Genomic DNA, 26,499 nt, shown 5'->3' with positions numbered 1-26,499 from the left:
TTCTCTTTTTGTTCCTGTCTCTCTCTTTTTCAAAAACGGCAATTTTTTTATTACAATACATATAGACATAATCCAATACATACTGTCTCCTTCAAGCCACATAGTATGTTTCTCTCTCTCTTTGATGAGTATGTTTCTTTCATGTCTCTCTGACTGTGACAGTTGTTCCTCAGTTCAAAAGGCCCCCCTGCTACTTCCTGTCTGCATCCCCTACCTGACGGATCCATAAATCTCTCTCTCCCTCTCCCTCTGCCTTGCTCTCCATCTGTCTCCCTCTCTCCCTCTCTCTCCTGCCAACCGTGGAAAGCATGCGACTTCTCTCCTCTGGAGTGAGAGCTGGCCTGCCCGCTTTGATCTCCACACCGCCTGGCCCCTTCTCGACGTGGCGCCTCTACGAGGCTTCCTATTTAACATTGATTCTTTCTCCTGTCTATTTCCGGCTCTTTCACCCTCTCTCACTTTCCTTCTCTCTCTCTCTCTCTTTCTTTCTTTCTTTCCATTTCTCTCACTCTCCTCCCCCCCTCTCTCCGTTGCCTGCAAACGGGGCACGTGGCTTTGATCAATGCTGCCTCTCTGCTGCAAAGCCTCCCCGCATTTTATGAGATGACCTGCGTTGTAATCTCCTCGTTTGCGAGTATTGCACGCTCATTTTTCAAAAGAGAGAGCGAGAGAGAGAAAGAGAGAGAGAGAGAGTGTGCAAGAGAGAGAGAGAAGGAGTGCAGAAGAGTGCAGAGGGGATATGAAGAGATGAAAAAAAGCTGCAGAGGATTTGCCGCTCTTCCACGGCTTAATAAATATTGAAAGCGGCGGGCTCACCTCTACTCCGATTCGATAAATAATAGCTCAGGTTTAGCTCAGGCTTGGCAGGCCGGGAGGCTCCCAGTCACTTTGTCAGGGCAGATATGAGGCAGCTGCCCCTGCCATCCTCGTCCTCACCCCACCCCGAGCGCCACCATCTCCTCTCGCTTCTATCGGGACGGTAAACACTCGTTTACATAAGCGAGACCTGTCGCAAAGAAAAAACCTCAAATGCTCTCTGGGATTTGGGACAACTGCTCTTTCGCCTGCCACTGTAAAAAGCCGGTGCCAGGCTGCCTGGCGTGGGCTAGTTCTGCTTGATGCAGTGCCATCCCATTGTCCTTCCCTGACACTGAGATCATTTCATAACATCAGAAGGTGTGGCTGTGGCATCTCTGTTGTTAAGGGATCCGTGAGACTTTGTAGGGCTGTGCTAATGATGTTGCTTCAGGACGCAGGACGCAGACGGATTATGTGTCTTTGTGTTATTGTGCATGTGTGTGGTGCATCTGTATGTGCCTTTCTGTGTCTGCTCTGCATCCTCTCTCTCTCTCTCTCTCTCTCCTTCTCTCTCCTTCTCTCTCCCTCTTTCTCTCAGACTGCAGCAGAGACAAGGCAAACACACTACTAATCCCTCTGTGCTACATAGCTAGGGTTATTATTAGCAACCTCAGAGAGAGAGGTTCTTCCAGTCCCGCTTTAGCAGCAGGAAGTGTGTGTGTGTGAATGGGTTTGCACACACTGAGAGACATTTGCATGCACACAGATGTTTGCTTGTGTTAGCATGTGCTTGTGTTAGCATGTGCTTGTGTGCAGTGGAATGCGTTGTCTGAGGGCAAGCATGTCTTCATGTGGGTGTGTGGAGGATAAGGGGGAAAGAGAAACGAGAGGCATGGAGGGAGGAGGGGGAGAGTGAGAGAACGTGTTATTTAGAGCATTACAGAGGGTGCAGGAGTGTGACAAAGTTTGTCAGTGGTGTGTGTGTGTGTGTGTGTGTGTGTGTGTGTGTGTATGTGTGAAAGAAGGAGTGAGACAGTGAGGAGAGGGTGGTATGAACCAGTATAGAACTTGTGAAACAGAGAAACAGGATTCTAAGAAGACTTGTAGAGAGAGGCATGAAAGAAGGGATATAAAAAGAGGGGAACATCTGGCAGGTCTGGTGAAGATGTATGTGTGTGAACACACACCTGTGTCAATTCTGTACGTGTGTGTCTGCACGTCTGCTTATGTGTGTGTGTGTGTGTGTGCGTTCACACCTAGCCTCTCCTTTGTGTCATATGAGCACACACACCCATGAGCCTGTGAGCTCAGGTTCATGTTTGCCCTCCTTGCCAGCCACCTGCATCCACTCCATCATGTGTGAGCGCAGAAGAGAGCTAAGTTGATCAAAGAGGACACGTTAGCACTGGTAAGCTTGGCTTCTGAGCTACAAACAGGGGTGTTACCCAGGTGAGGCCACCTAGCCAATAGGACTGCGCGTAAAACAGCCTTTTAAGATCAATAGGATCTTATCCACTCTTCTTCTTCTGAGTTCTTCACAGGCTTTTTTGGAGTTTCAGAGAAATCCTGGATTTAATTTTTTGGAGAGCTGTAGATTCAGCCGGGACAAAGAAATCCTAATCCCACTGAACTATTTTTGGCCATTGGGAGCAATCTCCCTCTCCCTCCCCTTCTCTTTCTCTTTCTCTTTCTCCATCCTCATCTCTCACCATTTCTCCCTCTCTCCCCCTTTCCTCACTCTCCATGTCTCAGTGGTGTAGAGTACCTCTTCTCCAAATGGCTCTCCTCCAAAACCTTCTCTTCTCTTCTCTTCTCTCCTCTCTCTTCACTTCTTCCTTGCCCCTTATCTTCACCCCAACCCCCCCAAACCCCCCCTGCATCTCGCTCCTCCCTCTGAGGGGTTCTGTGGGCTGTGGGTCAGATAGGACTGTTTGAGTCTGAGCGTGAAGGGCGAGGGTGCTGGAGGGAGGGAGGGGGGGGGTTGGAAAGAATTGATTTTCCGGTGGGAACGCGCAGCCGCTGTCTGGGGCCGGGGAGGGTGCGGAGGAGAACCGGTCTGACCCGGAGGGGTGGACTCAGAAGCGAGGGCAGCCTCGCCTCACCTCGCCACTCCCCTTCTCAAATGAAGTTCCAGCCCCATGAAAGCGAAAGAGAAATCATCCCGAGCATTTTTCTGAGTAGTCTTAAAATTCGAGCCCATATAGGAACACTCCCTTCCCCTTTCAAGCTCAATCTGAAGCATTTCTCCCTCCCTCCATCAGTGACTGAGAACTCATGGATAACAAAATGCCACATTTCATTCTTCAAACACCCCAAAAATATAATTTAATAGTCAATTAAAGGTAAAGAAGTATACAGTCTTTCCTTACGGCTGTGGAAGCAGCCATCATAATAAAACACAGTCAGGCGTCTCCCATGAAAGGGCTCCAGCCCTGGCAGACCAGGGCCATATGGGCGTCGCGGCAGGCCTGCTGAGCTCAGACAGGCGTGATGGAACACCGGTTACAGTCACACAGGAGCCCGCCTGTTTCTGGGAGGGGACGCGGCGGCGGCCACCGAGCACCAAGCACCACGACCGTGAGCGGCGCCCAGCGACATCTGTGCCCCGTCCCTGGATACAGAGGAGCACGGAGCACCACAGGCTTTTGTGTAGAGGAGATTTAGAGTCTCCTCCTCCTCCAGAGCTTTGGGGTCTTTATGTGTTATAGTTGTTTAATTGGCGCTTGCTGTGAAGCGTCTGTCAGAGGCGTGGGGCTTGTGGTGAGAGTGCAGAGGCTCAGGGGTTGTGCTTGTTTTGATTTAGTTTTTTCGCGCTGCTGTCAAATCAACAAAAACAAATGCCCAAGCTTTGCCCTAGTGTGCGCTCTTATTCTCCTCTGCAGACGCCTCCTCCAGACGAGCGTGATGTTGATGCTAGTGCAGAAGTAATAGGAGATTGTGGAAGTGGGGCTGGAGAGATGGTGGAATAACAATGGCTCAGGCCATAGAATCCCTCAGAGAAGGGGGAGAGAGCACTTGGGCAGTCAGTCAAAGTCAAAACACGGTGCTGAGTGAAAGTGTGCTGGATCTGCCTCTGGTGCTGGTTCTGTGGGATAGGGGTCAATGAGCTTTTTAAATATAGAGATACTGAACGAGAGAGAGAGAGAGAGAGAGAGAGAGAGAGAGATGGAGGCCAAGACTTGAGAGCTGGAAAGACAGACAGCAGGAGACAGACTCACCCCCAAAAGGCTGGCAAAGATAGCCATGGCAGATGGAAGAGTTCACGTTGTCACCATGGCAACCCTCGGAACAGCCACCCTTTCTCCACTGTAACGTATGAAGATGCAAAAGCCTGCTGTGGGTTTTGGAATATTTTTCTCCCGTTCCTAAGCCATAGACACAGTTTACATAACATCCTATGAGAGGGTCACTGGAGTGAATCATCCTCTTGTTTAGGCAGATTGAGTAATCATGCCTTTTTTCTTTTTTTTGAAAATTAAACACATAACATCCAAAATCTGAACAGTCATCTCTGTTATTCAGTTGGCAGGCTCCCGGACAGTATGCCATACCATCACCATGGAGATGATCTTCCTCCAAATGTTGCAGTTTTCAGAGCCTATGATAATTGTCAGGCATATGCGAGTTACAGGGCCTTTCAGCCTGTGTTTGGGGACATGTTTGCAAACACAGTTTCAATGGAGGAGATGTGAGAGGCGTTGTTTTGAAATAGTGCGGCTGACACATCTCATTTCAATTAACTAATTAATTAACGATCATTATTAACAATTATGCACACCCTCTCTTGCACACAAACTCACTACCAGGCGTAGTGCTTATTTGAAAGTGTGGTTTCCCAGCTAGCACACTGGTGCATTGATCCACTTAGAGGGGGAACGCAGTAGCAGGCCCATTCATCCAGAAAGCTCTAAGCCGATGTGACAGGCGCTCGGTTAAGAGTCAACCCCAGCTAGGGCCTGCATAGGGATCCTTTCTCTGGAAAACACCTTTCTCCTTGCTCTCCATCCTCCATCCAATATCACACCCAAAAATGCAGTCACTGCCAGATTGAGTGATTTGATAACGAAAACAAATTAATGTTGTTTACCTCCTTTTCCCTCTCTTTTTCCCCTCTCTTTATTTCTCTCTCTCTCTCTCTCTCTCTCTCTCTCTCTCTCTCTCTCTCTCTCTCCCTCTCTTTCTCTTTCTTTCCACCCCTCTCCTCTCCAGTGAGAAGCGGAAGCTGCAGGTGAACATTGCCAGCCCCATCCAGTGCAGCATGAATGGAAGGAAGTGCACCATCGTAGTGGAGCCCAAGATCAACCAGCCCCAGCCCGAATTCACCAAGAACCGCTCCGGCTACATCCTCGCCGTGCCAGTCAACTAAACAGGGTTCCGGGGGGGAGGGGTTATCCAGGAAATCCCATCTGAACAGGACCATTGGAAGCCATTGCCATCCCCCCCCCCCCCCCCCCCTTTACTAAAACTTATCATTTCAGAGATAAAAGCCATATAAAAATTCTACAATGAAACAGGCGTAATTGAAACTCGCTTAGCTCCATTGGTAATCCTGGAGGAGGTGTTATTGAGACCTTGTTTCATGTGTATATGAATGGGAAATGTCAACATAATAGTGTCCTATGCTTTTCATTGCTTGTAATTCCTCATAGTCGCTATTCACCAAAGTCATTCACCAAAGAGACTCGCATAGAAATGGTAAAGATGATGTGGGAAGATAGTTGAACTGATTTCCTTTTTAAGAGCCAAATAAAGGGGAAAAAACGTAAAGTTTGTGCACACCAAACAATGTAATATTTAGATTGAGATATTAGATGAGTATGTCTGATCTGCTAAGGAGCATTTCCTATTTGTTTTTGATGAAAGAGATTATATCAGGCCGCAGCTAAGACTTTGATTATTTTTGACCTTTTGGAGATTGTATTGATTTGGGTCAATGACATTGGTAAATTAGTTTTGAGCGATGTGTTCCTAAGAAATCCCTTTTCCTTTTGTAGTAGAGACCAAATTGTGTGTGTGTGTGTGTGTGTGTGTGTGTGTGTGTGTGTGTGTGTGTGTGTGTGTGTGTGTGTGTGTGTGTGTGTGTGTGTGTGTGTGTGTGTGTATTTGGGCGTGTGTCCTAACTGATGAGAGCACTTTCCCCGTCAGGTGTAGAGAAGGATGTGTTGAGCATGTCCTCATTATCTTCCACAGCTCTGAGAAGAGCGTTTAAACTCTATCCTTACTTAATCACCTCTGAATTTGTATGCTCTCTACATTTACTATAACACTACATACAAGCACGAGCTAATGCAAATACACAAGCCTACATTGACGCTATCCCAGAAGCAGCATACTTTAGTATCAGTTCGGCACGAGAGACACTAAATAAAGGCAATGACTGTAATATTAAAACTTCTATACTATGTATTATGTATACATGTATATGTATACTAAATGTAAGATAAATGGCACTAAGACTAGATGCTAGCAGTAAGCGCCACCCAGGCAGGAAGTATGCAGCGGTTTAGTCCTGCTTGTGATCCCCCATCAGGCCCTGTGAAAGCAGGGCAAGGCTGGTCTGAAGGTGGCCCTTACCCCTGACAGAGGAGCCACTTGAGTCACACACGCCCTCTCCTCTGACTCCATGGCCACAAAGCGAGCGTGGTCATCAGCCATGATCCGGCTAGACCTCTCGCTAGCTCCCTTTGATAGTCTCTGTGTGTGTGTGTGTGTGTGTGTGTGTGTGTGTGTGTGTGTGTGTGAAACCAGTCATCCATTTGAAAGATGCTGTGGGAGAGACAGGTAGTAGAGCTTCTATGGTCCCCTCATAAAGGCTTACGCACCAGAACCTTCCTTCTCAGCATCCGCTAGATGCCAACAGACAGAGCCTCAGCCAGGGAGTTTTGTAGCGTCGGCTGAACTTTGACCCTCGCTACCCATCCCCAAGGAGTGTGTTCATTTACGCAGAGTATCTCGTCTCACATGGCGAGACCAACATGCTCTTTTTATGCCAAATAAGATTTTAACCGACTCAGATTTTTATTTCTACCAAATACACTCTTCTTGTCTTCTCAGCAGACATTTTATACGTCATACATCCACCCCGCTGACAGATCACTGTGCTTAACGGCTCATTGGACGTGTAATCTAATGAGTCATCCCAAGCCCCGAGAATAGCAGTTTGAAAAATGTCTTTATGTCACTGATGTGTGTGTGGAGCGGGATATCCTTGAAATTGTGTATTGTGTTAGTTATAAATGGCGAAGCCTAAACCAATCTTTTTATTTTCTCTTCCTCGCTATTGATTAAGAGTTGCGCACGAGTCCGTGTTTGTCTCATATCGACTTAGTGTATTTGTGAGTGGGTTTGTGCGTTCTGGCTTTATTGACTCAAATCAACAGGAATCAGTGGAGGGTGATGAGAAAGGAGCTCCCAGGACGCGTGGCCTACTTTGCGCAATTTCTCCTCTGTGGATGAGAAGTGCCAAAGCCGCCGCTGATATCAGCTAGTCACGTCTGTCCTCACAGAGAAAGAAACCATTTCGCCCCCCTTTAATTACAGCTCGCCTGCAGAAGCTCAAGGAGCCATTCGCAAGATTAGGGTCGTGATCAGTTAATTGGTACCCAAGACTTGAGACAGAGGAGAGGGGGAGTGGCCTCTGTTGTGGTATCTTGCGAGGATGACGTGTGGTCTGATGGGTGGGGGTGATGGTGCCAGGCGAAGAGGGTAGCAGGAGCGGGCACAGCAGTGTGGTGGCAGTGGCTGATTTAGTTGGCAGAGTCATCTCTTTTCCTTTGATCTATTTTTCTGTCGTTGCCTCGCTATCATTCCAACCATCCACCTCACGCTGCGGTGCCACTCTCTTTGTCCACCCCATCCTCCCGTACCTATCTCCTCTCTGCCTTGTCTGCCGTACGTGTTGGTGCTATACCCACTGAGCTTTGAATCAGATACGCAGTGCTATCTTCTTCCTTGACCCCAGTTTGCATAGGGATCCACATCACACACCTCAGCCGCCAGTGAAGATAGTTTTCATGCTCCACTATCTCCTGAATGTAGGCTGGGCTTTTAGGCTGCGTTAGCATCACTTGTGTTTCAGCCGCCAGTGGAAAGTGAAGAGCTGAGAGGAGTGCTCCCTGCTCCGTCAGCCGCTCTCTCTGGATTACTCCGTGGCCAGACAGCACTGCTGTAAGGAGATTAGAACGGCGTGATGTGTGCTGTCCACACGCTTTGTAACGTTGTCACATTTCAAAACCAGGATAGTCTCAGAGTGGTGTCTGTTTGGTTTTTTTACTTTGATTTTACTGTTGAACTTAATGTTTTCCTCTACCTGCAACAGGCAGCAGTTGTACTGGTATGCGTTTTGGAATGGATGACTGCCAGTCTGTTTGTGAACCAAATAAGTATCCAGTCTTTCCACACACACAGATGGGTTTTTTTTTCCTGACACATGGAAATAATAGGATAGCCACACTTGATGTAGTACCTTGTCAGTGTTGTGTGAAGTTCCTTTCTGCGCTTTGGAAAGGGGATGTTTGTAATCCTATTCTTATTGATCCACCAGCATCGCGTCTAGCCCTCTGCTCTCTGTCTCCAGTGTGTCTCGCTTCCCACAGTTTCCTCTCCTGGACCAGATGCATCAAAGTGCCTTTAAATGTTTCTAGATTCATATAACTGTAGTGCAGTACTTAGTACCACCCTATTTCTAAGACAAGAAATAACCTGTATGACTTCGTATTGTTTGTGCTGTTCCTTGTATTCAACAGTCACTAGCTAGTCTGATCAGTGTATGTGCCTAATTTTGTATTTTGTGTATTTAAGTAATATATTAATTTTGACTGTAAATGAGGGGATATGATGATGGACCAGATCAAAGGGAACATAATCAGTGTTTTTCAAGTGTATGTTTATATGGGATCCCGCAGGACATTGAATGTTTTTCAGTGGTTTTGAGGAATATTCATGTTGTTTGTGTATTTGTTTAGTCATTCATGAAATTGTTCAACCATCCATATTTTGAGTTAAGAAAATAAATATCTTTGTTTCATATGCATCAATCCTCAAAAAGGGCATTTTTCTTGTCTGTGCATTATTATTAATAATCTTTTTCAACAATTGTTAAATCCATATATTCCATGTATGATCCATATATTGCTGCTGCTACTACTGATACAGTTTTATTATTGTAGTAGTAGTAGTATTAGAAGTAGAGGAAGAAGAAGAAGAAAAAGTAGTTGTGTGCATATTTGTATTAATATTAAATATAAATAGTTATGCAATATAACATTTCTTTGGTGTCTAGGCTTTGCGGCTTTAGATACCATCTGTTGCTTGAATGTCACTCTGTTGCTAGCACATCACTCAAATTAAACACACAGACACAACATACACGCATGCACACACACACACACACAGAAAAAACCCAAATCCACAGAAACCAGATGTTTATTTCGGGCAATTGCAGCTGATGACGTGCGGGTGGGTGACGTCTGAAAGTGTCAAATCCTATCAGTTAATGACAGGGGTGTTTTTTTCCCTGCCCCGTCTGGCTGGATCAGGGCAGTTCTCAGGCAAGGCCACCATTCACAAACCCCCATACCCACCACTACCCTACCATCACCACTGCACACTCAAAACACTAGTTTCCAGCACTTAAGAACACTCCCGCCAAACTAAACTGCCCATGAATCAAAGGATATGGCTCCAAAACAGGAAGAAAAAAAACACAGTGACCTCATGTTCATGTTCAAGTGCTTATCCTTTGGTTTGTAATTGCTTACATAGGCTTACACTGTAGAACAGTTTATTGTATTACAGTACTGGGCTGAGTGATGCCCTGATTAAGTATTTCGCCAGACTATGCAACTGCTTTAGAGGGCCTGTGGGAGCCTGGCCTTGCAAGGGCAAACAGTGGGTACACAAACTGGAAAAGAGCAGTCAGACACAAGAGTTGCAGTGAACAGAACTTAGGAATTTATTGTACAAACTGAAGGGGGAAAAGGGAGGGGGCGCACAAAGGTAACTCAAAAAGCTTCACCAGTCTGGCCGTTGGCGTCAGGGGCTCCGTCGGGCTCTTCCTGAGGCAAGAGAGATACAGCGATTACTCGTCTTCAGTAATATAAAAGGCAGGCCGCGGGCCTCTTACCCTGAGACTGTCTTGGAAGGCGTCTGGTTCTCACTCCTCTGTAGCTCAAGACAGTCTGGCTTCCGTATCCTCTGGTTGAGTTTAAAAAGGCTCCTGATTGCCTGATTGATTCAGTGCACCTGGGAGGGACAACCAGAGACACCTGGGTGGGGAGGAGTTCCCTATGAGAATCCTCTGGGGTAGTACCGCCCATCCAACACCATGCCTCTTAATTGCCTTCGTTTGGCTGTACTCAGCCATGTGGGGCACTGCTCACCGGCTGGGCCATCACAGGCCACAGGATCCTCAGCCTTTGTGGTGTGGGTTTACAGAGCCGAAGTGTGCATGTTGGCTGCAAGCACAGGGCACAGGAAGTTTGTCGTCAGGCTTCAGCGCCTGCTGGGCCGTGTCTAAGCCTGTCACCGGCCCCATCAGCTGAACTCAAACACCCCACGGTGAGCGTGAGCACTGAAGCATCAATCACCTGCAACCGTATGACTTTTTTTCATAACTCACCGTGACACGGTGATGAATGGCACGTGTCCGAGAGAACCTCGGCAGAAAAACGCATGAGTGAGCTTGTGTACACTTCCATCTATCTGATGCCCAAAGCCATTTTTTCCCCCTCAGTGAGAGAGAGAGCGAGAGAGAGAGAGCAAATGAGGCCTTTAATAAACAATGCAGATGGTAAATAGCCGCATATCTGCCTATCCGTCTGTGTGCAGGTGCCATATTGCCAAAAGTGCCATATTTCTCCCTCCTGTGCTCTTGTTATTTGCTGATTTTAAACGGAAATATTCTCCTTGTGGGCTGAAGAAAAATGTGAAGTTTTGTCCTTTGTTAGGCCTTCAGTGTCAGAGCAGACAATCTTGGGTATGTCGGCATTCTATTTGATCACCTAATGACAAGTACATTACTAAGGTTTTGTGTATTTGCGTGTTTGTTTTGCAAAGACTGTCATGGAAAATGCCGGATACTGCAGTTCTTCCTCAAGGAATAGTGTTACACACAAGAAACCACCACTCACTTGTGAACCTTGAATGATCAGTGCATTTTATTTTCCATCACAGTACAAAAATAAATAAAAATAAGCAGAAATGAAATCAAAAAATTTCAATTACAGCAACAGCTTTTTTGTCTTTTTTTCCCCGAAAGAACAGTTGTAAGTTGTAACAGCTTGGCACCCCTCCTAACCTTGAATCAAACTCCTGACCAATACTGCTCAGATTTATTCAGGTAAGAGACTCTCCTTCTCTCTCAATATTACAAGTAAGAAAAAAATGCATACACAGTCACACATACACTCTCCCTAAACAAATGAAAACTCACTCACTCGTCGCTCACACACACATGCATACATGGAGAGTGTCTCCCATTGTAAGATCTTTTTCATAACACTGTTTCTTTTCATTTTTTTTCTCATAATCTACAAATAAGTACGCAACAAGATACAGAAAAGATGAATCTTGGACAGAATTGTTTTTCTTGTAATCTATTCTCTCTTTTTTGTCTTTTTTTAATTTCCTTTTTATCATTAAAGTCATTAAACTACTTAGTGATGCAAGTGAAAAAATGGCACATTATTGTGAGTCAAGGGGACAGCCGATCATTTTTGCAAGCGGCAAAGGAGATGGCCAACTCCCCAACTATCAGCAGCCAGACACCCACCCACTCCATCATCACCCCCCTCCCCCAACCTCCATTTCTTTCACCCCAAAAAAGCCCTAACCCTAATAAATTGCCTGTCCCCAAATGCAATAAAACAACAGTCAGATAAGACCCTACCCTCCCTCCCCCGCCATGGCACGTCATCGAAACACGGGCATGATGCCTACCTCTCGTCTTCTCACCCACAGCCGCCACCACTATACAGACACATGAGGCCCTCCTCGCCTCCAGACAGTACAAAAAAAAAAACCTTTCGAAGCATCATCCATTTCTCTATACCACTCTCCAGGGAAATCAGTCACTGTATGTATGCTAAAGCAGCCTTTCTCAGCATGAGGACGGTATACAGAAGAGAGAGAGCGAAAATGAAGCGAGTAAATGAGAATGTCTGCTTAGGAGACATTCACCATATGTTTTCATCTCAAGAAAGAAAACTGAGATACACAACTACTGAAAGAAAGCATGCGCTAACTGGGATGGTAGAAGAAGTAAGCGGGCAAATAAATCACTTTTGCTTTATGTGTTGTTTTTTCTTCTGTTTTGTCTTGTTTTGTTTATTTAATGTTCTTCACTGTAAAGTCCAGTGCACTAATTTTGTAGTATCAAAAAGAAAAGAGATTCTTTTTTCAGACAACTATGCTATAAGCACCACCATTGGAGCCACTGGTAACAGCCTGGTCTGCCATTGCATCACTCTAGTATGGAGAACAGCGATAAGCTCTGGCACAGTCACAGTCAAACCTCCAGTAGCAGCCTTGGGTCACTTGTGTTCTGATCCATCTAGCATACTACTTTATGCTTTCCTTAAATCGCACACTTTTCAATTGCCAGAAATGAGTAGGGTCTGATTTTAAAATATATCTGCTTATCTCTACAGACTTCAGCAGGGCTACCCTTCACTCTGGTTTAAGCCTCTTCTCCCCTACGCCATGGCTTAAGACCCTGTCATCTCCAATATTTGTCTTTTTCTTGGCAGATAGTGATTAATGTTGCGTCTGCTATGTTTTTTTTCCATTTCTGACTGACTGACATTGATGGAGAGACACAGTCTTTGGGTAATTGCTTTTGTCTCACTGATATGTGGAACATGTCCATACTGTCCTAATGCTGTGACCTTAATCAAGATCTGTGTTGTGCAGTTTATATTTTCTTTTTTTTTATTCTCATTGGGTTCTGGCTTTTATGACTGCCGTGATTCATTTTCTGCCCCACATGTGACTCTGACGGTGCTGTTCAGATTTGACATTGGTCTCGGTCTAAGCTCACAGATCTAATATCCTTCAATAAATCCTTGCAACTCATTTCACCATCAACCAGAATCTTCATTCCGCACCAAAGATAATCCCATCAGGTACAGTACAGAGAGAAACCTCAATAATTTCCAACAAGGTTGTAGAATGTTGTCACTTCTGTTGTTTTTTTTTACAATAATCCCATTCATGTGTCAAGAGAATAAATAAATAAATAGCAATAAATTAAGTTTCAATAAATATTCATTATTAATAATAATGATTCATCCCTTTCAGCAATGCCAGCCTTTGCTCATGAGACCTACAGGATTTTCATCAAAGGTTTGGCACATGTTCCCAATTTGAACACTGAATGGCTTTTACAGTGTGGATTCCAAAGAGAAGAGACAACGCTAAAAAAAGAATGGAAAATCCCATGAAAGACAGTAGCTCGTTTTAGCAAGCATGGCTAAATAAACTAATTCTGCTCTTTTTTTGTTGTTCATAACATTCTCTAGACGCAGATGCAGTTGGATTAGAAATTCAAGGAAAAGAGAATATGTAAAGAAATTTCTTCCCTCCAAAAACACCATAAAAATGCATGGCACACGTGCATTTGGTTACATTTCTAAATAAAAAAAAAACAAGGAAAATTCTTTTTTGTTTGTTTGTTTTGTAGTTTTCCACTAAGCAAATCAGTGGGCAAATCTCCATCAATGGTGATCCCGACAGAGACCAAAAATCACTTTTCTTTTTTTTTTTCTCCCCCCCCCCCCCCCCGCAGATGAAAATAAAGTAGGTCTTTCTCAATACACTGTGTGTGCCCGCAAAGAAAACAAACTCTTCCTCAGTCTTCCACATTCCCACTGTGCAATGCTTAACCCCTGTCAAATTCCCTCTGCTGATCATTTTCAAGACGCCGCTCCGATTTTCTCTCGTTTCTCATCCATTACAGATTCAGGTGATATCTACACAGGTGGCCATCTCAGTCATCAAAACAGACGCACACACATACACACACACACACACACACACACACACACACACTGCTGCAGTGAAGCGGTGTGTGTATGGCCAGCGTTAAGCAGGATGGGTTTGGCTGAGGTGTCTGTAGTCTTTTTGGACCCTGGATTGCAGCTAAGTCCATTCGTCCGGGAAGGCCAGGGAAGGGGCTGTTCGGTTTAAAAGAGTCTCCCACACCAGGCAGTGCACATCTCCGATAGTCAGCTGGTAGCTGGCAGGACAGCAGCCGCCACCCTCCCACATTCATAGCTGTAGATTTATTTCCCCATTTCTAGTGTCTGTTTCTTTTTTTAAATTGTTTTGTTTAACTTTTTCTTGTGATGATTGTTGGTAATTGTCTTTTTTTTTGGAGGTGGTGGTCTCTTGCTTTTTTTGTCAATGTTTTTTTTTTCAGCGTTTTGTTCATAGTTATAGGTACATATGTGTCTGGTGTTTGTTCAGGTGCCATTCAAAATGCTGTCTTTCCACTGTTCAGAGGGCTTTCCGATAACCTAATTTAATAATAAATACATTTCCGATAAATGTAATTGGTAAGTTTTTCTTCACATACAGTAGAAATAGCTAATAAAATTTCTAGTATGAATACTCAAACCTGTTTGGTAGTTATATTCTTACAAATAGCTCTGTAAATGGTATTACTTTCTTTTCAAATATCACCCAGTATGATTCTCACCCACCCAGCTCACGTCTACTATCGAGCAGCCCTTTATATCTCCCCTCCCCCCTGAACAAACACCAGACAGTTCTGCCCCACTGCCCTTGAGCAGCCCCTGGGTGGCGCCTCCCCTCACCGATCCAGGCCGATGAGCAGGCGACTCCTCTCCTCCTCCTTCTGACTCTCGTTCTTGAGGTCGGCGAACACCTGTGTGAAGTAGTGCGGGTCGGAGTTGATCTGCAGCATCTTGGCACTCATCAGGTTGATGATGGACAGGCAGCGGTCCCAGAAGGTCTCCTTGGAGCTCTCCACCAGGAAGGGCTTGAGTGGGTAGGAGATCTCGTTGCCCATGTACGAGTAGGACAGGTAGAGGCAGGTGAGGAGGACGGCCTGCAGCTCGTGCTCGGTGGCCACCTCTGAGGACACCACGTCACGGCACAACATGTAGACGAACACCACGTTGGCGGGCGTGATGAAGCCCTGGTCCTGCCACCCTTGCAGTAGCAGGGAGCGGTCCACGCTGCGCAGCCACAGGACCGGGTCGGTGGGGGACAGGTGCTTGAGCCGGTAGCACCGCCGGCAGAGGAACTCGCCCAAGCAGCGTAGGAGCTCGCTGGTGGAGGCCTGCACGATCACTCGCTTGGGCGTGCCGGACGCCGCGTTTGAGTTGGTGAGGGGCGCCTTCTTGATGGACGAGACCGCATTGTTGGAGTTCTTGGTGGGGCTCGTCTGGTCCTGGTTGGCGAAGGTGGAGAGGTTGGCGCACGACTGCGACTTCTTCAGGTTCTCATTGTTGAGGTGCGTAATGTTGTTCTGGTAGGCGGCGTTGGGCTGCACCTTCTTGGAGCTCTTCTTTTTGGCCGAGACGGCCACAATCCGCTTCCATGGCAGCACGTTGATGAGTGAGTTGCGCTTCATGTTCTTGTCTTTGGCGTTCTTGCTGTTCTGCACAGCAGTGTAGTGGCCCACCGTGGCTGGGCCATCCTCAAAGAGCGCCGCCTTGCGGTAGCTGGGGGAGAGAGACAGCACGGTTCCCATGGTGCTTGGGCTGGGGGCCTCTGGGCTCTCTCAGGGGTGATGGAGTTGACTGCAGAATATGGCCTGGGATTTGGAAGTGAGGGTCCTGACCTCACTTCTTCCAAGAGTGGAAGCCCGGGGCTACCAGACCGAATTGATCTTAGACATCCACGCCAAGGAGGAGTTTTAGGATCCAGAGGGAGGTCTTTGTTATGATGGAGCAGGCTTGCCTCACAAGCGGATGCAGCAATGCTGTCTCTCTCTCGCTCTTGTTTCTCTGTCCTGCTTGCACGTCCACAGACAGCTTTTAACCTCAGCAGGATCTGTGAAAATCAGAAACAATGACCTAATCATTCACAATGATCACAGTCACAACACTTCAAAAACAGACTAATTACCTCAACATAAAGCTGAGGTGTGAAATAACTGAATTCAGTTTCTGGCCTATTCAAATTCATGGGAAAATCCCCTTGTATGTATAAATAAACAGGATTATCAACATTAAAGGAAGATTACTGTGTTTACCAGGTGTTGATTTGATGGCCATCTTTAACAATTATTTTAAAAAGTCTTTATTCCATTCAAAGGATTATATGTTTTCGGCAATTTACCCTACTCACCACCTATCAACTAACCAAGCAATACCTTTTAGAATTTTGATCGTGACACAAGATGAGAGCAATATAAAGGAGAGGGTCTCATAAAGGCTGATAGCGCATAAAGGAGAGGGTCTCAAAACAAACCATCTCCTCTTCTTGTTTAATATTGATGATTTAAGCTACATACAAATAGATCCCCACCTATCTGTGATGCAAAGGAAATGCCCGAAGACCGCTCTCTTCAACCTTCCCTCCCCAGTCTTAATGAATCTGTCCTTGCAAAGAATGTCAGATCGAATACCTCATACATTGTCTATCAAACCAAATACCGCGACTACAACGCTTCTGGTTATTTGGTAGCACAATGTTTTACGCAAGCTTACACCAACTAAAAATAGCCTATGTTACAGTACAGTAGGAATATGGGGCATACACAACTGGGGCTGATGTTCATTCGAAAATGGTAGTACTAACACAGTTGAGACTATTAAAGATTTAATCACTGTCCGACCACCGTAAGAGGACTTGTATTTATATAAAATGCATTAATAATTCAATGCAGCCGCATTCAATTATTGGATAAAACACAAGCCACCATCTCCAGAAATATTCCCTAAGCTTTAAAATGGAAGCCCAACGTAAACACCTGCGTGAACGTCGTCTTCGTATGACTGAGACAGAAACGCCATAATTTATGTTCCATAGTGTCTGCTCTTCATGTAGGCTATGCATAGTGTGTCAACGTCTTGAATATGTATATATTTTCTGAGATAACCTATTTGCTGATGAGTCATCTGATTGCAGCAGAAAGTTAAGGGAAATAATGTCACGCAATTTATTTGATGGCTATTCTTGAAAACCTCACCTGATGTGAAAGTGCAAATTGATTACCACAATCCAAACTGTGCAACATATTAAAATAGACTAAATTGGATCGCAAGTGCCGGCTATTTGCGTTTGCTCGTTTGGAAAACAATCAGCTGGCCTGAATCTGTGAACCGTTTTGGTACTGCGTTTGTTTATGTGGCTACTGTCCACGGTACTGAAAAGTAGCGCATGGTTAACCATAGCAATGGAATTCCCCGTCAAAATAGACCCTTATTCGCTTCCTTCTCTTTCGTTTTTAAACTGTAATTCCGACACTTACCCAATAAACACATCATACCAGTCTTTAAAAATGCCATAACAAATGTGGGTCTAAGTCTGTCTCGTCTCAGTTTAATTATTAGGTCTGGTCGTAGGCTACTGGAAAATAGTAGATTAAAACGCACTCACCAGCAGTTGTTTTTTCCCCTTCACGCTTTTACAGACGAAATCAAAACACGGAATGTATGCGTCTGTGTTGTTCCTTTTTTTCCTTTGAAATGCAGCTCATCAAGGTGAAACGAGACCAGTCATCTCAAGGAATGCCTCAATGACAGAAACGCGATTAAAATTCCGATGAAAACCCTTTAATCAGACGAAAATCCCCACGCCTTGATGGAGCTCTCGGTTGGCTGTCCTTTGCTGTGGTGATGTCGAGCTCTCTAGGATGGGGATGCTGAGAGCTGTGAAGCAGCGCTATTGGTCCTCACCAGGGCAGACGCAGATTTAGGTGGTTGTTGTGCGCTGTCACAAGCTCTAGGCTACCGCAAGGAGCACTGTTGGCCAATGAAATGCAGTGATCGAGCGCCTCTCTGTGCTCTGTCCTTGGTGCTGTTTTGACAGCTCCACCCAGCGACCGTTCGCACATGCCAAATGATTGTAGCAGTTTATTTTAGGAGACACAGTTTATCAGATAACGTGGTTAAAACACATCGTCAGGACAGGCCAACAAGCAGTCCCTCGACCAGTCCCAAAGGCCATTAATGTGGAATAGGCTACTGACCCTAACTAAGGATGACGCTCATGCTGACCTATTCTGGTTGATTAATAGGCATAACACGTCATTATAAAATGAAAAGTTGTGATAAGAAAGTAGCCTGATTTTCAAAGGATGAAGCTCATGCCTGTTCTGGTTGATTAACAGACATAACACGTCATTATAAAAGTCACGTGCATAACAACACCCTTTGAGCAACTGTAGATTTTGTGAAACAGCCACAAAAATTACACGAAATTAATCAAATAATTATTCGTATTGACATAAACTGCCAGGACACAATGTTGTGTATTCGACCACAAATGAATTCCCTCGATTAGCCTGTATCAACAAAACTACACTTCCCTAAAACATTTGATTCTACCCAGAATTCCTTGTAATTTCGTTTTGCTGTCACCCTCGCGATTGTTTGGGGACAGACTGATTTTGAATAGGGAAGATGGCAACCGCGGCAGTGGTTGAGTTTCAGAGAGCTCAGTCTCTCATTAGTACGGACCGAAATGCCTCTATCGATATTTTACACTCTATAGGTAAGCGAAAACCACGTTACATTATTTAAAGGTATTTAGACATAGCTTGCTAATTTAAATTCTTCCCGTCACAGCCAGATTTAGTTTCTGCTCACTGCTAGCAGCCGGCTGGTGCGTTGCTGACTCACTGTGGCTAGCCATGCTGGTGGTAGGTTAAGTGGTCGCAAGGAAGGAAGCTAGCTAGCTCGCTAATAGTAGGCCATCACCTAGCGAGGTAGCTAAATAGCATAGCTCAAGCAACCGTCTGTGAGTCACCATCAAGCCAACACAGCAATTCATTATCTAGCAAGTTAGCTGTTGGCCTCGTTAACTTCGTAAAACAAACATATGTAGTCGGCATATGGAAACAAAACATTGTTAACTAACGTTACTAGTTAGCCAAGAAGACGCATAACGTAAAAAGTCATTTTGTAGTTTGATAGTCCGTGATTTCTTTGAGGCTGCAACTAGCTTGCTGGCTAGCAACAAATTAGCGAGTTGACATCCAGTGTCATATAGGTGAAGAAAACCAGGGAAATATTGTAGGTGTTAGCATATTAATTAAAGTAAACTATCGTTAGCTATCCATCCAGGTGGTATGAATGTGAAGTTGTTTGGTGGTAAGATTTGGCTTCCAGACAGTAAACTGAAGTTTACACGAATGTAACGACCTAGCTAACTAGCGAAACTGTTAGTCAATTAGGAATTTTGTATCTTAGTTTTAGGGAGTTTTTGAAAATAACAAGCGGTTAACGTCAGTTGTTTTGCTGTCTGTCTGTCTAGCTAGCATGCTAACAGTGACTCTGCTTGCGCTGGTCTTTTCAGTGTCATACCGAAGTTGCCCAACATTATGTATGGGATTCAAGTTAATGGTCCTTGTGTGGAAACGGCATACTTGTTTGTCGAAATATGATAAGATATTCTATCATTAGCTGTCATCTTTCTCAGTAGAAAACTAAGCTATACCTTCTCACATATGTACACCTGACAATATTTAACGATGTTTAAATATGGTCTTTGTAAGCCATTTAGGCTCGCTCATTCTCTGTGTTAAAGTTGTAACTTATTCGTTTTGTACTCTTCAGTGAGGCGAGATGTCCAACAGGATGATGAGGAGGCGGTCAAAGTTAAGGAGCAAAGCATTCTTGAGCTGGGCAACCTCCTGGCCAAGACTGGTCAGGCTGCAGGTATGTTTGTATTTAGTTTTTTTGTTTCTTTACTTGAGATTAGTTTTTCCGAACTTCCTCCTAGCCTAACTGAAAGCCTGTTAAAACCTACTCAGAAATCAGAAACATGCCCCTTCTGACTTCACACATTCACTCCCTAATGGATTGGTTTCTCAATAACATAATTGTGGATTTGTGAACGGGGCTTCATTGTGCTACCACCCAGCAGTTTCACCAAGCAATGACCCACCTTTCTTCCTTGTGTTCCCAGAGCTTGGTGGGCTGCTGAAGTTCGTGAGGCCCTTCCTCATCTCCATCAGTAAGGCCAAGGCTGCCCGACTAGTGCGCTCCCTTCTGGACCTCTTCCTGGACATGGAGGCTGCAACAGGGCAGGAAGTGGAGCTCTGCCTGGAGTGCATTGATTGGGCCAAGGCTGAGAAGAGGACCTTCCTCAGACAGGCCTTGGAGGTGAGCATCTATACATGGGTCAAGGTGCCTGTAGGTTGGCTTTAGGTTTCAGGCTCCTTTCATCTGCTGTGTTGGGGCAACCACAGTTTTATGATTTTAGCATTTCATATGGCTCTGTGTGTGCAGTCATTTGTGGGAATCATTGATGTCCGCATACTTAGTAGCCACATTGAAAGAATCAACAGGAAATGAATGGCCAAAATGTTTCATGATTGCTTTGTAGAAGCATGTTGGGAACTGATAGTCTTCCCCCTTCTGCACAGGCTCGGCTGGTCTCGCTGTATTTGGACACCAAACGGTATCAGGAAGCTCTGACCCTTGGTGAGTTTGATGCTGATGGATGAGATTGTTGTGGAATGGGACTGAGTGGGTCTTTATTCATCATATCCATATCATTTTCCAAACAGGATGCTTTTTAATGATGACTTAATCACTTGAGCTATACATGTTAAATCACATTGCAGTTAGACCAAAAGAATTGGACTACATTGCAGGCATTACACAGTTTCAGTTGTTTAGTGCTGAATCCCCTCCTGCATGCACACGTACTGCTCTCAAAGTACCTTGGTATAATTATATGGAATAGAAAATAAAGGTATGTAATGTCTTCCTGGAATGGTGCTGAATTGTCTGGTATCATGTGACCTCGGCCCCCCCTTCCTAACTTGAATGGTAATTATTGCATAGGTACTCAGCTGCTGCAGGAGCTCAAAAAGATGGATGACAAGGCTCTGCTGGTGGAGGTGCAGCTGCTCGAGAGCAAGACCTACCATGCACTCACTAACCTACCCAAGGCCCGGGCTGCACTCACCTCTGCCAGAACCACGGCTAATGCCATCTACTGCCCACCCAAGCTTCAGGCAGCTCTGGACATGCAGTCAGGCAAGTCCAAGAATGGTGAAACCAGTGGGGATTGATCCTGGCCAGATGATTAAATTATCATTGGGTTAAGGGCTAGAGTACCATGCTGCTGCACATGTGTCCCTCACATCACATTTAATATTCAAACAGGGTATAGTGGTAGCGTTTGGCCAGCCTCAGGGGATCCCACTAGTTGTCAGTGCTTGTCCATATGTACATTATTGTGGTTCAAATATATAATGTAGGCAGGCTGCTTGCACGTCCTACAAATAACTGAAAGCCACTTTGCACACGACTTCCTTGCAGTTGATATATAATCATGACTTCACCCCCTCTCTGACGCCATACGGATGGTCAATGAGCTGGAGCTGAGTCATGGAGTGTGACTATCTTCCGTTGCCTTTCCCATGCAGGAATCATCCACGCAGCTGAGGAGAAGGACTGGAAGACGGCCTACTCCTACTTCTTCGAGGCCTTTGAGGGTTATGACTCCATCGACAGCCCCAAGGCCGTCACTGCACTGAAATACATGCTCCTCTGCAAGATCATGCTCAGCCAGTGAGTCACACTCACCCATTTCAGTAACACTTACTCCGCACCTTCTGTGCTTCACATACACTTCCTTATGCAACTAGCCAGTAGAGTGTCTTGTATTCAACTGAGAGGAAACCACACCTATCTCTAAGGAATTGAGAGTAATGTGTCAGTAATGTTAGTGACGGGAAACTAATTACGGTCACCTAGATTTCATTCTGGGTGCTGAAGGTTATCGATAAAGAGACATCAAGAAACAATTTTTACTACTAAGAATTGTCACTATTACCCATCACTGATTGGATTTAATTTCAAGGAGTGAAGTTAATCTGCTGAAAATATATGACTTGGTGACAGGCTCCTTGTAATGAATGCAATACCATATCAGCTAAGCAGGTGGTTATGTTTCAGCTCTCAGTACTGCTGTGGAGACATCTGCCATCTTGCAAAGATCTGCCACATAGTCTGTGAGGTGACTTGTTTGCCGCTGTGGTGTATGAGTACGATTATTTAAAGTCTGCCACACTAACGGTGCAAACCCATGACAGCGACACGATACGCTTCCATCGTTTTGAGTGGGCGTGTTGTAGCGTGTGGAAATAGCATTTTCAAACTGTCAGCGACGACACCAAACAATCTGATTGGCCGCTGCCGGGAAAAATCGCTCCTCATTTGCATAGGATTCAACATTTTCCAACTTTTATCGGTCGCGTCGCCCAAAACGGTGGTCTACGTCACAATGGATTGGCTCCCGTTGAAATGCATGGGATTAGAATATCGCGTTATTGTTATTGTGGAGAAATTGTTAATGTTATGCAACTGCAAGATGTGATGTCTTTTTCCTCTGAAGTCTCCTCTGTATGTAGTGCTTGTCAGCGTGTGCATCAGGTATGGAAGGCAGCGTTTGCTCAGCAGCTGTAAAACTCAACTCCTTATGTGCTCTGCTCTTTAGGCCAGAAGATGTTCAGAACTTGACTAGTGGGAAACTGGCACTGCGGCATGCCGGGAAAGAAGTAAGGAGACACTTTTTGTTTTGTCTCTTTTTTTTTTTTTGGTCCGTTTATCTCTACATAGTTGAGAATGTTTAGTCTTGGGTGCTGTCCATTTGCTCTCATTTGGCCTGTCCTCATTGTTTGCTCTCCCTCTTCCTCACAGACAGATGCAATGAAAAGTGTAGCACAAGCCAGCAAGAACAGATCATTAGCTGACTTTGAAAAGGTGAGCCAGCTGGTCTTCCAATTGGATGTGGCAAAATGTTTCGCTGTAAGATCCAAATTGGATCCTTTGTGATTCCTTTCTCATCCCTGCATTTCTCTCTCACACACACACACAGGCTCTGACAGAATACAAAGCAGAGCTGAGGGACGACCCCATTATCAACACGCATCTGAATAAGCTGTATGACAAGCTGCTGGAGCAGAACCTCATCAGGGACATTGAGCCTTTCTCCAGAGTACAGGTAGAGGGCGCTGTTCACCTCATGCGTTAACCCTCTACAGGGAACATGAAATCACAGATAAAGCATTTTAATTCTAGCTCTTGATAGATAGATGTCTGCTACAACAAAATATTCCGGTTTTAAAATTTCTTACATATGGCTTTAGTGAAGCGTAGGCTTGTTTTTATTGGACTGCAGTTTAGTCTAGTATTTGACTGTGAATAACCCTATCTTTCTGTTTCAGATCACACACATATCTTCACTCATCAAACTCTCAAAGGTAATTGTCTTTCCTCTGATATAAATAATGTATCTATAATATGTTATGTTATATGAGTCTTATTTGTCATTGTCATTGTCATACACAGGGGGATGTGGAGAGGAAACTATCACAAATGATTCTGGATGAGAAATTTCATGGTATACCCAACATGTCCTTTTTGCAATACATATTCTTTCTGGATCCATTCACCAGACTAAGCTGGTGTATCTACTGGGAATACACCTTTGGAATGAACTAGTCTGTGGTCAGTGTTCTTTAACGTTGATTTGTCCTTTGCACTTGTAGGTATTCTGGACCAAGGTGAAGGGGTTCTTATCATATTTGATGAGCCTCCAGTGGACAAGACCTACGAGGCAGCCTTGGAAACCATTCATAACATGAGCAAAGTGGTTGATTCACTTTACAACAAAGCAAAGAAGCTGACATAGGTGAGACCCTTCAAAGGAAAAAGGTGCTTGGTTTGGCTTACTGTATATGATCCAAAATATCATGGAATACGTTTTCAGTTTTATTATTAATTCAAAACATTTTTTATTTCAAAATACTAAATCAGTTCATTTCAACACTCTTTTCTCTGCTCTAGTCTTGTGTTCATTGTGTGCAATACTGTCCATCTTCCTTAATACTTAGAGAATGACATGGAAGTGTTCTGAGTAACATAGTAACAAAGAATAAACACTATTGAGAGGTAGCAGATATTTTTAGATGCCCTGCAGCTAGCCAAAGAAATAGGATGTTCATCATCTTTAATACAGCCAAGACCTCTCGAGTTCTCATCCATTGGATTCTACAAATTACACTTACGTTTGAAATTTGTATTGTTGAGTTATTTGTTTCTTTTCAGTCATACATCATACACAATATGCCTAAATGATGTCAGAATATGATTTTATTTTTTATTCCACAGGACCAATGTCCAGACCGCAGCTAAGAGGGACAGTGTGTGTGTGTGTGTGTGTGTGTGTGTGTGTGTACATGTGCGTGCGTGTGTGTGTGTGTGGCCAACACGTGGAACCTTTTTTTGCGGGGAGGAAGGACAACGACAAGCAGCATTCGGAAACTGCAATGGGAGTCCCCCCCCACCTGAGAGTTTTTAACATCTCCTCCAATGGACTTCAACAAATTATACATCCGTTTCTTTCCTTTACCCTTTTTTTCCGCTCAGTGTTCTCTTTCAGTGTATCTCAACGGCCGCCTCAGGCCATCAGGGATTATATTTACAGCCACAATAAAAGATAAAGCAGTAATCATATATCAACTGTATAAATCTCCTACAGAATACATACATGTCAGTTTCATGTTCAGAGGTGCAATACAAAAACCGAGAGGAGGAACTCAGAAGTTCTTGAGAGCTCCTCTGCCTCAGTCTTTCAGTACGTTCGATAACTTGAAGAAAGCACAGGTTTGCTTTGGTTTTTTCGCTAGGTCAGGTGTTTGCTGGAAATTGAGTGTTTGAGGAAGGAAAGCGACGTGAGATGTGTCTGACCACCGTTGCCAAGAATCACATGGCCCTTGGTCCGCTGATGTTCGTTAAACCTTAACTCCTCCTTCCTCTGTCATCACCTGTAAATCTGCTGTACAGTACTGGTTTAAAGTCCCTTTCTCTCTGCCCTCCCAAGAGTACATGAACATCAGCCCCATGGTCATTTTCCTACCATCAGTGCCCATCAATGGCCTTGGGCCTTTCTGCTAAGCATTAGGTGCATTATAAATCTGGGAGGCAAGGTGGTGATTGATTAAATTAGTAACTAATTTAGCTAAGGCATCTTCAAGCTTTTGTGTCTGTGAATACACCCCACTAGTCTGGCTATTGTACAGTACGCTAGCAACCAAACGATTACAGAGTAGTTTATCACTTGATCTTTGTGTTTTCCCCAGCTTCATTTCATTTCTACATAATTTACCAATAAATGTTTTTATTATTATTTCTGTAACTCATTTCTGCTCCATAGAAATCTAATCATTTTCTAAAACGAACAACAAATCCTTTGCCATAGTTTCCTGATTTGAGCCTTTGCTTGCGGAGTTTGAATATGCTTTGTAGAGGATTGTAGAATGTATTTTGTTAAATTACTCCAGGCTGTATTGCATGCTTTTGGGTTGAATTGAAGAAGGAGGCATAGAGGTAGCTAGCTACCAGCACCATTGCTTGGTTGATCAAATGTAACTCTCTGCTCAAATGTAGACGGTTTGTGGTTTTGTGCCTGATCGATGTACAGAGGCGAGGGGAGAGAAGTAGTGCCTGTACTGGTGCGTCTTGCTTTGAAAATAAAAACTCAAAAGGGAACGTTTAAAATAAGAGGAGTACTCCTGTCTGCAACACTCCTCAATAAGTAACGTTTGTTTGTTTGTGGAGGGTTGTGGAAAAAAAAAACACGGGCTTGTTTTGTCCATAGAGTAGATTTTCTTGAAAAGGGATTTGGAAAGCATGTAGATTGAATGTTAGTGTGGTTGGTCCTCGAGTAAGGCCTGTGCTGTATTTGTGGACCACTGGTAAAGACACGGGGTCAGGCAGCTGTTTTCTCCAGGAGTGGTGTGTTGTGTCCTGGAACCCTTGCAAGTTAGTCCGAGATTAGAAGTGCCATAGAATGCACCATGGAAGGAATTGGGCCTGGCCATTTGTTAGATTATCTGAGTGCCCACTGTTCATACTGGCATGTACTTTTCCATTAAGTGGTAATTTAAATTGAATTTAACTGAAGACAGGGTTTTGGGACTGAATAAAATTAACTAAGCATAGCCTGCAGGGTCTTGTTGACGATTTCCTGATTATTTATATCTACTGTAGGCCTACGGTGTTTTCATTTGTATTGTTAATTAACCGTACATGGTTGAACACTTCATTAATTGTGATGGGTAAAGATCATTTTCTCAAACACAGCATTTTGCAGATGTTTACTGCATTTTTTAAATTAAAATAATTCTTTTAAATAATCCCTGTATTCTTTGTCGCTTCGGGGAACTCCTAAACCTGAGTATTACTGGCTTGAATATTATCCACATCAGTTCCTAAACCAAATGTACAAGAAATCCTGCTGATCCACAATACCGAATATATCTGATGTTCAGATGAGTTCAATTAAATCTTTTTATCAAATATGTTTCCTTTTTGCCTTTCTTAGCATATTCATATATACGATTTAAGAGGCATTTTTTAACCTTGAAACTGCAGGCAACAACCACAACCGAATAGTGACAGCGTTTCAGTGTGTGTAACAGTTGAATTATGTAAGCCTTCTATGTGTAAAACATGTAAGATCCCTGCTTGGCTTGTCAGAAGGCATGCT

General features: G+C 44.4%; 3 protein-coding genes across 3 annotated transcripts in view; 2 read left to right on the top strand and 1 right to left on the bottom strand.

Annotated features, from left to right (window-relative positions):
• myo1d (myosin 1D) overlaps positions 1–8,844 on the top strand; it is a 79,966-nt gene extending 71,122 nt beyond the window's left edge. The window contains exon 22 of the mRNA XM_031561353.2: positions 5,008–8,844. Coding sequence (XP_031417213.1) covers positions 5,008–5,164 — 157 coding nt within the window. The 3' untranslated portion in view covers positions 5,165–8,844. The remainder of the gene's footprint in view (positions 1–5,007) is intronic.
• A 2,089-nt stretch (positions 8,845–10,933) lies between these two features.
• Positions 10,934–17,739, bottom strand: cdk5r1b (cyclin-dependent kinase 5, regulatory subunit 1b (p35)). Its single transcript, XM_031561354.2, has 2 exons — positions 17,368–17,739; positions 10,934–15,816 (listed from the first exon to the last, which is right to left on the bottom strand). The coding sequence occupies exon 2, from the start codon at positions 15,512–15,514 to the stop codon at positions 14,609–14,611; it is 906 nt and encodes a 301-aa protein (XP_031417214.1). The 5' UTR covers positions 15,515–15,816; positions 17,368–17,739; the 3' UTR covers positions 10,934–14,608.
• A 616-nt stretch (positions 17,740–18,355) lies between these two features.
• psmd11b (proteasome 26S subunit, non-ATPase 11b) lies at positions 18,356–26,309 on the top strand. The gene is made up of 13 exons (XM_012814621.3): positions 18,356–18,483; positions 19,548–19,649; positions 19,900–20,096; positions 20,360–20,417; positions 20,784–20,978; positions 21,371–21,515; positions 22,444–22,504; positions 22,647–22,709; positions 22,825–22,950; positions 23,174–23,209; positions 23,298–23,349; positions 23,498–23,640; positions 24,120–26,309. Exons 1-12 carry the CDS (start codon positions 18,393–18,395, stop codon positions 23,638–23,640), a joined length of 1,269 nt encoding a protein of 422 aa, XP_012670075.1. The 5' UTR covers positions 18,356–18,392; the 3' UTR covers positions 24,120–26,309.
• Positions 26,310–26,499: the final 190 nt, after the last annotated feature.

This window comes from Clupea harengus, chromosome 23, assembly GCF_900700415.2.
Source record: "Clupea harengus chromosome 23, Ch_v2.0.2, whole genome shotgun sequence".
NCBI classification, from domain to species: Eukaryota; Metazoa; Chordata; class Actinopteri; order Clupeiformes; family Clupeidae; genus Clupea; species Clupea harengus.
This window is presented reverse-complemented; position numbering and strand designations above follow the sequence as displayed.